This window comes from Perna viridis, chromosome 5 (genome assembly GCF_037379345.1).
Source record: "Perna viridis isolate PV_CMFRI_1.1 ecotype Kerala chromosome 5, ASM3737934v1, whole genome shotgun sequence".
Lineage (NCBI taxonomy): Eukaryota > Metazoa > Mollusca > Bivalvia > Mytilida > Mytilidae > Perna > Perna viridis.
The window spans coordinates 50,840,255-50,853,362 of NC_142449.1; the positions used below are offsets into that span (position 1 = coordinate 50,840,255).

Genomic DNA, 13,108 nt, shown 5'->3' on the forward strand with positions numbered 1-13,108 from the left:
TGCCATTAATGTCCCTCTTTTCCTTCAAAACCTTAAATTCAAAATTAGTATTCATGAAAATTGCAAACCCCCTTGCAAATTGAGTTTTAGGAAAATGAAGAAAAGAAACAATTATATACTCATAAAGACCGAATTTTATCTTCTAAACTGGGCAACAAGAGTGTATCAGTGTATCTTGCCAACAAATCTATACACAATAAATCAATCTAGCGTTTTTAATATCATACAGTATGAAAACTTTTAAAAAGTAAAACAATAACTGAATCAGACTATATTGGTTGACGAAAAATATGACTTGCACAGTTTTTATTGTAACATTTCTTCTTTATTAGACATCTGTTGCAATATTGATGTATATTTGTAAGCAGTTACCGTAGCTAAATATCCACAGGCTAATACATTTAATGTGAAATTTCGCTTCTACTCTCAAACCTTGTTTATTGTTTTATTTCCAAACAAAATTACACTTGATTAACCAATCTCTTGTTTATATATAGTTTAGGCTAAACTACAGCTTACCCAACTGTATATGCGGAAATTGTCAAGGTTTTAAAAACCTAATAAAACTAAAAGATTTGGTTGTGCTCGAACATATTTACATTGCTATTAAAATATAAACTTTGACATGATATAATACCTTTTTGGCATGGAATGACAAAACACCATTGTGTATCCCTGCTGCTCTAGCCGGATCATTATTGTTTTGTTTTGTTTAAAGTTTATCAACCTATATTAATTTTAATTTTACTCATAAATTACATAATCGGTATATATAATAATTATATTTTAATCTTGTATAATAATATTCAATTAAATGTCAAATCACTTCTTTAAAAGAAAGTTCTTGTTGACTATGAAATCCATTTTATAATACATCCAACTAGTGGTACAAGAATCCACGTTGGTCCTCGATTTGCTTCTACAAAATGAATTAAAGTTCAGTGATATATCACATTTGCAAACAATTCAAAGAAGATCATACCAATAACTTGCCATGTAATTACAATATACAGACCACCATTCAGAAAATGATTTTTTGGTCATTAAGTCTCCTATCAATACAATCATGTAGCATTTAACGCGTTTTGAAGCAATGATAATCAATTTTATACACGCAATTTGAATTTAAAAAAAGTTTTAATCGAAATACTTCAAAGAGACAAAAACCTATGATATAAGCAGTTTTAGTCTTTAGATGACATTTGTCATCCCGATTGGGCTGTTGTCTAGTCAACATAATCACCATATCCACTTTGTTTTTATCAATATAGTCAATAGCATATGTAACATAAACAAATCAGGCATTACTCAATACATAAGCATATGAAAAAAAACCAGAAAAAATAGAGTAAAGTCAAAACCCCATGCGTTACATCATGTACAAAACTATAAACGCTTTTTGCGCCACACATTTAAGCAAACAATTTTAAAAGAAAAAAAATCAATGAATTACCTGCAAAATTTAATTCAGTTCGAACTTTTATTGTCCTCAATACTGTATCGAGTATGTGTGTATTTGCTGTTCGTCTTTTCCTCCTTGAGCGTGCCGTACAACTCTGTAATCAAAAATAAAAAAAAATGCAGATAATGCTTTACCAGAAACATAAATGTTTTGCGTTGACGAGTAAAATACTTGAGACAGTGTTTCTCTATTGTTATCGTTTCTCAATTATGCATGTTTAAACACATTGTAGGTTTTGCATTTTTCTCGTTTTTTTAATGTTCATTTACATTTAAATTGTTTTTGTTTTATGAGAAATGCTACTTTCCTACTATATACAAATGGGAAAAAATGACCTATTATCAAAATAGACTCCAAGGTTCCACAAATTACACGTGTTTTATTTTACACACTCAAAAGTACACATATGATAACCATGAAAATCGATCATGATATGACTAACATAACTTCTAGTTTTTTTCACACACATATGATTCATGTAATCGTATTTTTGATATTTTGCACTACTAATTTATGTTTTGCCCAAGTGTATTAACCCCCCTAGAATGCAATAAAAAATCGGTATAAAATGTATATTTCCACCAGGCCACCTGATTAATTGTTTTGCAAATAAACGACATTCTTTCACGCTGTTTAAGTGTGTATAAATGTCATGCTAATAAAGCTTTCAGACCTGGGATAATTGGGTAATCAAAATTGAAAGGGTTTTACATCTAGTCACTCGAACATTTGAATGATTTTAGATATTTCTCGATATAAAGCTTCAAAATGCTATTGCGAGACAATTCGTACTGCCAAATACATTGTCAGTTTTATTACTCTTTACTAGTTTTGAGTTGAGAAAAGATACCTTTTTAAATAATTTCAGATTATATTTAAAGCTTTTTTTCTGTATCTGTATTCTGCATAAAACTATGTCCATCATATAAAAACGATCCTTTATGAAAATGAATATAAGTTTTACATCATTGTATTAATCACATTACGCGTTGAGTTTTATTCTATATGATAATGATAATACCATTATAGAATGATTCCAAGAGTTTTGCCAATAGTTTTAAAAATTGACAAATAATGACCACACAATTTTTTATTCATTACCTACGCGTTGAACTTTTCAAAACTTTTTATAATTGTATGTATGAATAGTTTATAACATGTCATGTTTGTACGAAAATGGATTTACGGATTTCTTTATGATAATACTTGATAAAAATTTGACTAAATATTGTAAAATGAGCCTCGGATACCTGATATGGTTTAATTTTTAAAAAATTCTAAATTTCTGAAAAGTATTAATTTTTAAAACCTTACTATTCAAATTCTGCAAGGTGAATTTTTTTTAAAAAAAGTAATTGTTAGAAGACGTACTACAATTAGTTTGATATTATGTAAAAATATTAAGAAAATGGCCTTATTGGCAATTTTTTTCCCAGTAACCCGGGTCTCATAACTTATATAACGTCAATGACTAATGTTTTAAAATCCATTATAGCCTAGCACATTTTAATCTTATAAGATTTTACATGAAAAATTGCGCCATTTGTTTTCAAATGCAAACACGTAATATGAAAATAAACGGGATAATCTTTGTTTATGTTTGTCCTAATGAACTTTATAAATTCCTTGCGAAAAAAAGTTTGGCTATTGGTAAATGCATTTTTACAGTAACGTGTCTATTTCATTATAATCTTATGAAAGTATTGGATGTCATTTAGACCGTATTGTACTCACATTTAATTGGCATTCAGTAGCTGGACTATTCGATGTAGAACATATTCGTACTTTGCACGCTATGGTAACATCAGTTTCTTCACCACCATTTGAAGCTGATGTGAAACGAAAAGCATGCATTTTGGCAGACACTACTGTACTTCCTTTTCTTGTGAAATTTTCCATTACATTGTAATTGCTGGCCTCCCTTGTAATGCAGCCCCTACAATGATACTTTCCAAAATATTACTTGATTTTTACAGTTGCAGCTTAGTTTACCAATTCGTATAAGTGTACATTAAATTATTATCAAACAGTTTATATACTCTCCAAAATTATACAAAACAAATCAAGAGAACCAAGGTTCTAGTGGTAATCAAAACAATGTAATCCAGGGACATACATACACACAGAACACATAGGACCAAAACTAATACATACAAAAGGTAACAAAAGCAAATGAGCAACTCGGATACCACTAAAAACTGGGAGCATGGACGAGGTGCACCTGTAGAGCAAGCGTCCTCTGCTTTTCTAGAGACACCTGCCGAGTTGCTCATAAAAAGTCAGGTCCGGGTAGCCGAAAGAGAAAAGGAAAAATATGACACGTTGAACAAATAAGTTTTCTTGAGTTGTGATATGAACACTCCATACGCAGGTGCTGCAGGAATGTTGCCACAGATGAAAGGAAAGTTGACAATTTTTAATAAAAAGTCAAAACAAATCGCATTCAGAGCATATCGTTGTAACCAAATTCAGACCTTAGACAGGAGAAATGAAAAAAAAAAAAAAAAAGGAAATTACCAAAGTGGCAATAAAAAGAGGTTAAATCTATTGACACAAAACGCGTTCAAAATCATATAAGCTGACAGGGACAAACACAGAAAGAAAGACAATCAAAATTGAAAGACCAACAGAGACGGGATGTAAGACCCCCACAGAAAAAATAACAAAAAAAAAAAAAAAAAAAAAAACACCAACAACCCCTCCCCGCAAAAAAATGCACCTGGAAGTTGAGTAGTTCGTAACTATTACAAGATACCCGTTTTGCCGTTGTTCGATGAATTTAATGTCCAATAAATAAAAAAAATGTATGACAGATGTAGTTCAAAATAATCTTTTATATTTAATATATACAACTCCGCTACCTATAAAATCATTGGGTGATGGTCGGCATGAGACACTTTTTACAACGCTGCATGAGCATTACTCATTCTATATTAGCGAAGCTGCATACGATGTACTCTTCCAAATGCTTGAAAAAAAAAGGGTTAATGGTGAATTTGCCAGGATGATATAGCATCGGAAAAGCGAATATACCTCTAAGCGTTGCAGATGGGCTTTAATATACTGCAAGATCTCGCATGACAATAATATGATGCATTTGAACACTATTATTTTATATATTATTTCATTTTATCTTAAACTTACGTGATAGTTTTGTTATAGAGAACAAACTGATTATTTTCGCTTCCCGTTGTTCTGTATGTTCCTTTATATGCTGTACAGATCTGGGGCACAATTGAATATCCCTTCGTATCTGCCATATAAAAAATGGAAGATTTGTAATATGTACGAGACACATAAATGTATTTTCTTCGTTTTTTTGTTTTTAAAAAAAATGTAATATGAAATATTTAAGCAGCTTAAACATTGACAACACGAAGACCTATAAAATACTCTTACAAGTGCATTTAAGATAATGATTTTTGTAAAAGATTTTAGATGGTGTACCACTCGTTCCAATTTTAAAATTCGATATCATTGACAGTGAAATAACCCGATGAAGTCTGAAATAAAAATTTCCGCTTTTGTTCTGACACTATCAGGGCTGCTGCAGATTCATTAACGACTTATACTACTGGAAAATAAGGCATAAACCAAGCCCAAGTATTACCCAGTTTTATTTCGTGATCAAAATGTCCGACCCGGTTCTTAGTGTCTGAATACCTCGCGTGATATTATAATTTCTTTATTATTTACTTTAAAACTAAAATAACTATGGCAGGGCTTGCCGAAACTACGCAGACTTTTTGTATCGCGCTAGAACTCTAACAAATAGGCCTCTTAAACAGGGTTATGTTACTACAAGATTGAAGTCATCACTACAAAGATTTATGGTCGTCATCATGAACTTGTGGATCGTTATGGTGTATCCATCTGCACCATGAAAACTGATTTTTTAACGGGTCATAGTTTTCCGTTCCTCGATTGCCTACCCCAGACTTGACCTTTTTATGAGCAACTCGGCGGGTGTTTCTAAAAAAGCAGAGGACGCTTATCCTACCGGTGCACCTGGTCCATGCTCCCTTTTTTTAGTGGAGTCCGAGTTGCTCATTTGCTTTTGTTACATTGTATGTATGATTTTATTTACTTCATGTTCTTTGTTGTGTATGTCTGTTTTCCATGTCTGGTCTTTGTCCCTGGATTACATTCTTTTGATTACCGCTATAACCTTGGTTCCCTTGAATATTCTTTGATAACATGAACGCTGGTTTTTTAAATGACCAGTTTGATAACGCTTTCGAACAATAACGGAGATGAATTCAAGAAATAGACCTTTATCGGCCTTCGTGTAGTTATATATCAGGAAACCATTTGTGGTTTAAGATTTGTCGAAGGGTAAAATTTTACCTTTATTTATAATAAGTATATGAAAAAAGTTTTATATTCACAAGAAATTGAACAAACACGAAATTATTTGACAACGGCATTTACCTCCAAGGTAGTTCAAATACATGAAGAACGTATCTCCTAAATAAGCCTCGGAAATATCTGGAAAATTCTGACTGTCACCCTCTTTAAATCGCATTTCGACTCGTCCAATTTCATTATAGTTTTTTAATTCCTCAAACTCTCTGCAAAAATCATTTGAGTGTGCCATAAATCTGTACTACTTAGAAGGTCTCAATTCTATTGATATGAAACCATGTTTTGCGCAGTTAATATGTTTTAGATGCCATTTATAGTAAAATTTGTGTAATCTGATGAATGATTTTCCTATTCAAGAGGGGAAAGTCAATTATCTCTTCTCCCTTCATTGCATTTTATTACAATATCGCCATTGTAGCCCGACGGAAAACAAACGAGATTGTGCACAACTTTCCAGTGCTGAAACCAGTGGATTATCTGCATGAAAATATGTTTATCAAGGGGTTGTTTCAAAAACATGCATTTGTTTACTCTTTTAACTTATTATATGACGTAAGAAATTAACAGCCATTAATGATGTTCGAACTGTATGAATTTACATTTAAAATATTAACTGCAAGATATTTGTAAAATTTACTTGATTCCTGTTTCAGCAAGTGCTACACGTTGTATTCCATTATTTGGTATCGCCTTACAAGTGATTTTGAATATATGATGTCCAGTTGCAATTTTTCCATTATCTCTTTTCCTTCTACTTGGTGCAGAGCTAGATTTATTTGGTGACGTAGCTGTTGACGTAGCTGCTGACGTAGCTGTTGACGTAGTTGCTGACGTAGTTTTTAAAGTATCTGACGAAGTAGCTGCTGAAGAAGTTGTTGAAGCTGCTGTGGTTGGAGGTATGTTTTCACCTTCTGATTTGTCGTACACCGATATATATGCTATTCTGTCTTCATTAATTGTATCATTTCCAACACTTCCATTTATGTTCTAAAAGGAATTGAGAATATCTGGAAAAGATTAAAAAAAAAAAAAAAAAAAAAAAACAAAAAACCCAAACCCCACTATCGCAAATAGTAAAAGCAGTTATTATATATTCATCAATAAAAAAAAAATATTCAACACGTATTTCATTTCTTTTTATTTAAAAAGGCGCTTCAACGTAATCCAAAATCGAAGTAAAACGATTACGACAAAACAAGACGAAAACGATAAACAACAATTGGTAACACAAAACTTTGACACATATACATAGTACCAAAATACAAAGTAGAGGTATAACATTTCTATAAAAGCATTCTTATTTAGCAACTTTCATTTAAAAAAGGAAATATGCATTTTGACTAGAAACAATTGAAAAAATAACGCAAAAATATTTCCTCAAGTTTAATTTAAAGTAATTTGGACAAAAATGCATAAAAGAAACAAAGTTACGACGTCTTAATTCAACGAAAGATAATATGCGATTCACATATTTTGATGTTGTATGGTTCTATTACAGCATGCCAGAAAAGCATTCATTTTTCACATTTCGTTTATAAACGAATTCTTATAACTTGTTTAATACAAGGTATTTCTATCTTTCTAATTATAGGGAAATATCAGAGGCTTAATAAATGGTGGGACAAAAAGTTGTAATATAGGTGTGCTTAATATGTATCAAATTTAATTAATGTCTACGTCTTTAATTTATCACGAGATTATAGTTAAAGACAGTATGTCAAATACTAAGCAGGGTTTCGCAGCTGTTGGACTTACAAGTAGGTATCACGGTTTCATACCCAGGCTTTAAGGAAGATTGTGGAGACGCATATATATTAGTGGCGTTTTGGCGACCTAGCCCTCTTATGGCTAAGCTAAATATGCTATTGTGTATTGTTTATTTGTTTTAAAATTCTCAGCTTAGTTAAGATCGACAAAAAAAAAAAAAACAAAAAAAACAAAACAAAACAAAACAAAACAAAACAAACAAAAAAAAACAAACAAACAAACAAACACGCTGGGTTGAGAAAATTTTGAAATTTATTGCGATATCAGCTACAAGATATGACCATTGATGATTTGGTAATGCAAAATTATTCAGAATTTAAACTAAGAGTTTACAAATTAAAAAGTTTTATAAATTAAAGCAAGACGGTTTACGGTTCTGAACTGAAATATGAAAAAAAAACTTATTAATCAAATAAATCAATATACTTTTTCGCACATTCTTCATATTTTTGCTTGAGATCTATTAAATACCAATATATAAATTTATATATTTTGATTTGTTCAAGGAAAAAAAATATCCTTCCGTTTACTATTTTTGTCTTCCTATGTTATTCAGCGTAATCAATTAGATTGTATGTCAACCACTTGAAAAGTCAGTGTTTCATATTTATTGCATTTTGTTTTGGTAAAAAAGTTACTAAATTGGCTACTTCATTATGTTTTACGTAATCAACAATACATTTTAATACAAGTTAATTAGAAAAGATTCATAAGACACAATTAAGGTTGCTCATTGGTATAAAGTTGCATCCTTCTAACCTCTTTTCGATTCTGTCAAGATTTGCTATCATAGAACAGTTCTACACTGTCAGGTTCTGTGAGAGATTTGGGCAAGCTCTTTCATAATCTGTTACGGGTCGTAACACACTGCTGTCAGGAACTGTTTTTATGTAACCCACTTCTATATGGGGTGGATAAGAAGAGTTCCTGGCAGATCCTGACATTTTTTGATGTCAGTAGCTAAAAAATTCTTCCCCGACTGAATTACATAGAGTACATGTACAAGAATCAGGCGAAAAGAGGTGTAGTACCCGAATCCCGATACGTACGACGGGAAAGAAGCCTTGCTATGTGTGAATTTGTTTTTTTTCAATTTTTGACAGGATTTTTATATACGGCATGCAGTACCAACAAACATTATTGGTACAGCTCTAGCATTACCTGCCAAAACAGATCATAAGCCCCGACAGAATTTGGACTGAATTTTGTGGCCAGTTACTAGTATGATACAGAGTATTTACACTGACAATATTTAACATTTTATACAAATCTTTTAGACCTTGATGAAATTTAGAACTGTTCACACTCATGCATTTTGAAACTTGAATATATGTGCCACAGTCAATATTTATGATAATGATATTTATAATATGACGAAGGTGAAGCCTTTTAACGCTCCCGAAAAAAACATTAATAAAAACAATTTTTTCGTAAGCTCTTATTTGATATTTTATACCTTAAGTATGGTTAATTTTCTAATGATATATATTTGCCCTAAAGCATTATACTAATTGTCATGGTCTGATATGCCTATTGGCCGAAATGTCCGGCATTCATAAAGAATTATTGGTTTTCGTGGTCCGAAATGTCTTTGGGTCGAATTGTCCGGCACTGGTTAACATTATAGTTCTTAAAAATTGCGAAACGTCTTGAAATATTTCTTTTATTGTATTAAGTTTCGCTGCATTCTGTTTCATTTAGAATAGTTTAATTATGTTTTTATAATAATTTTATTCATTTTATCGAATTGTTTCGTTTCAATTCTTTCTTTTATCGATTATGTTCGTTTCGTTTTGGTTTGTTTTCGTTTCGCAATTTTTATGACCCAGGAATTATGGGTAATATTGATGACGTAATTTTCGTAAACATCCGGGAGCCATACTGCAGACTATAAGGCCAACCCTATCTTGGAAAAACTATGATTCGATTTGTATTTAATTATCGAAACTAGCAAATATTTTCCGAGACTGGTTTGGCGCTCAATCGCACATACGCAATGATACGCAAGTATACGCAAATGAAGCTGCCATTCTGCTGTTTTTCAGCTTCTGAAAATGCAGGTACAAACCAGATATTGATGCCTTTTCTTGCCATAAGTATACAGAACCAAATTGATAATACAACCATAAACGCTCCTTTCGGGAGCGTATTAAAACATAGCATTTAAGTCAATAAGTATAGACCCGTATGGAAATTTAAAGTGCTCCAACTCACATACTAAAAAAATGTATCAATTTTATAAATTTTGATTAAAGTAATTGTGTATCAGCTACCCGTTTGATGCCAATGTTCACATTTTTTATTGCATACAATAGTTTAAGGCTGTTCTGGAATTTCACAGGTATCGCACTCATATAATTGCAAGAATATGACATTTTCAAAATATATTTGCTCAAGTTCATGTGTCGTAGCCTTCCACGTGATAGTATATGGATAAATAAAGCATTCAAGTCAATAAAATTAAAAGTGCTCTCACTCATACAGTTTACAAAATTATGTCAATTTTGATTGAAGTATGTGTGCTGCAGCTAATAGTTTGAAACTACTATTTCCATTTTTATATTCTATACAATAATTTCAGACTTTTCAAACTCATACATTTGCAAGAATATGAAATTTTTTTTTGTAGAATTTTGACTCAAATCTATGTGTCGTTAGTCACCAAAATGGTACTTTTATGTAAAAACTAAGCATAACAGTCAAGAAAAATTTCATACCTTTTTGGTAACTAAAAGGGCTCACAATCATACATTTACAAGCATATAACATTTTGAAAGAATAGGGCTGAAATGTTTATATCGAAGTCACTTACATGATAGTAAAATTGAAAAGATAGCACTTTTTCATACACTTATATCCTTACGGATATTGAAAAAGCTCATCATTATACATCATACAAGCATAATTAGCATTTAAGTAAATAAAAAGTTCTCACACTCGTAAAATTCGCAAAAATATGCTTTGCAAAATTATTTCGAAAAATCATAGATTAAGCAACACAAATATATAGTTAACATTTATTCCATTCTGGCTACGCTTCTATTGTAGATCGTTCGAATATATCATTGTTTGAAATCCAACCTAAGCAAGTACGGCTATATAGTGAATAGTTTAGAGGTTAAACTGTACGCTCTATGTCTACAAAGCAATATTTTAAAAAATATCTTTTTCAAAATATTACATATACGATCTAGATATCATATAACTTCAATACCTCATCTTTTGGATTGCTTTTATATTGTTTAAAACAGAAATACAAATGACATTACAAATGTAAGGTTTACACTAACATTCAAATTTAATTCTTTTAAGACATACATGCAGTTGTCTTTCAAGAAATGAATTTTATTCATATCTTTAAGTATATCTTTTACAAATTTGATCACTTACCAACATACATTCATGACTTAACCGAAAGTTTCCATTATGATTAGGAACTTCTGTAATCCTGCACGATATTTGATTGTCAGATTCATTTAATAGTCTTATCTTGCCATTGACACCCCTAAACGTCACAGAGAAGTCTTCGTTACAAGCTGAAATGTATCAAGAACTTTAATCATTTCATTCAACTGATATATATATATATATATATATATATATATATATATATATATATATATATATATACAACGTATCAGAATGTGACGACTCTATTTGCTACACTGCTCCATCGGATCAAATTGATACAGGGAAGATATATAAACGTATAGAAAGGTCTGAAAAATTACCAAAGATGTTAGAACTGTCAAATTTGCGATGGAAATTTTGGTCGTTCCCTCCGCGGGACTCGAACTCGTACTGCTGTGACATCTATGGCAACACCGCCTGCACAAAGTCCAGCGCCCTAGACCACTCGGCCAGCTAGGCTATATAAAAACTTTTGTGCAGGCGGTGTTGCCATAGATGTCACAGCAGTACGAGTTCGAGTCCCGCGGAGGGAACGACCAAAAATTTCCATCGCAAATTTGACAGTTCTAACATCGTTGGGAATTTTTCAGACCTTTCTATAAGTTTATATATCTTCCCTGTATCAATTTGATCCGATGGCGGAGTGTAGCAAATAGAGTCGTCACATTCTGAGACGTTGTATAATATTGATTTGTTGTGACATGCATCATTAATTTGATCCTCTATCCTACATATTAACATCTAAATGAACTGTCCCGTACCACCTTACATCGTGTACTAAGTTACAGCCCTAGATTAATGCTACGAGGAGGAATGACCCGGCCAGCGAAAGCTATATTTTTATATAGCCTAGCTGGCCGAGTGGTCTAGGGCGGTGGACTTTGTGCAGGCGGTGTTGCCATAGATGTCACAGCAGTATGAGTTCGAGTCCCGCGGAGGGAACGACCAAAAATTTGCATCGCAAATTTGACAGTTCTAACATCGTTGGGAATATATATATATATATATATATATATATATAAGCGGTGTGTTACGTGCAAATAGCGGTAATCAAAAGAAATGTAATCCAGGGACGAAGACCAGACATGGAAAACAGACATACACAATAAAGAACATAAACTAACTAATATCATACATAACAAGTAACAGAAGCAAATGAGCAACTCGGACTCCACTAAAAACAGGGAGCATGGGCCAGGTGCACCGGTAGGGTAGGCGACCTCAGCTTTTCGTGTAAGCTTCATACACTACTCATCAGTAAATACCTGATTTTCATTCATATTTTTTTTTATATTAAAAAAGATTCCTTAAAATAGGAAAAAATGAGTCAATGAGTCAAAAGTCATTTTGAATCTCCTAGTATATACCAAACTCATAAACAGCTATGCATCTTTCTAAGTCTAGGTTCAGTGTGAGTTTTGCAATATGCTATATATTATCAGTCGTTTCAAACCCTCTCTGTGTTCATTTTGACCTTAATTAAAAAAAACCAACTTAATTAATGTTAGATTTCTTTAAACTGTACAAAAGAAAGGAAAAGAAAACGACCTTAATAATGAATCAGTGTTATTCGACACGCGGAAAACTCTTAGTGATCAATTTTTGAGAATTACGACACAATGATATCGGGACAAAAGTAGTAATTACTTAGGGTTGAACTTATATAATGTAAAACCATTATTAGTACATATGGAGAAAAAAAGAGAAAAACTAAATACAATTAAACACAGTAAATATGATTGGAATGTAAACTTACAATATGTGTAAATTGGGTGAAAATGTGGTCCTTCTCCAGTCATTAAAGATGTTGTAGGTGTTTGTAATACACAAAGAGCAATCGCAACTATCTGCAATGAGTTAAGAAGTAAACGTCTACTTCAATTAAACTATGTATATTGCACGTTTGTATTATCATTAGCGTATATTTTCAGTGACAATCTATACACGCGGGGCTTTTTCATCTGTGATTTCGAGTGATGTCGATGAAAAAATCAGTGCTTTATTGTATCATTGATTTTAAACAGAACATAGTGTGTACATCCTTGAATTAGAAAAAAGAACGATGAGTAAGAATAAAAATGATGAAGGAAATTTTGGGTAAAA

At 31.9% G+C, this 13,108-nt stretch overlaps 1 protein-coding gene across 2 annotated transcripts in view; it reads right to left on the reverse strand.

The window, feature by feature from the left end:
- Positions 1-201: 201 nt before the first annotated feature.
- The window catches only part of LOC148618136 (uncharacterized), a 28,061-nt gene continuing 15,154 nt past the window's right edge, over positions 202-13,108 (reverse strand). For both annotated transcript variants that reach the window (XM_088586024.1, XM_088586023.1), the window contains exons 3-10: positions 12,762-12,852; positions 10,985-11,130; positions 6,465-6,814; positions 5,894-6,033; positions 4,607-4,715; positions 3,197-3,398; positions 1,454-1,556; positions 202-919 (exon numbers count right to left, since the gene is read on the reverse strand). In XM_088586024.1, the coding sequence (XP_088442150.1) occupies positions 852-919; positions 1,454-1,556; positions 3,197-3,398; positions 4,607-4,715; positions 5,894-6,033; positions 6,465-6,814; positions 10,985-11,130; positions 12,762-12,852 (1,209 nt within the window). In that variant the 3' untranslated portion in view covers positions 202-851. The remainder of the gene's footprint in view (positions 920-1,453; positions 1,557-3,196; positions 3,399-4,606; positions 4,716-5,893; positions 6,034-6,464; positions 6,815-10,984; positions 11,131-12,761; positions 12,853-13,108) is intronic.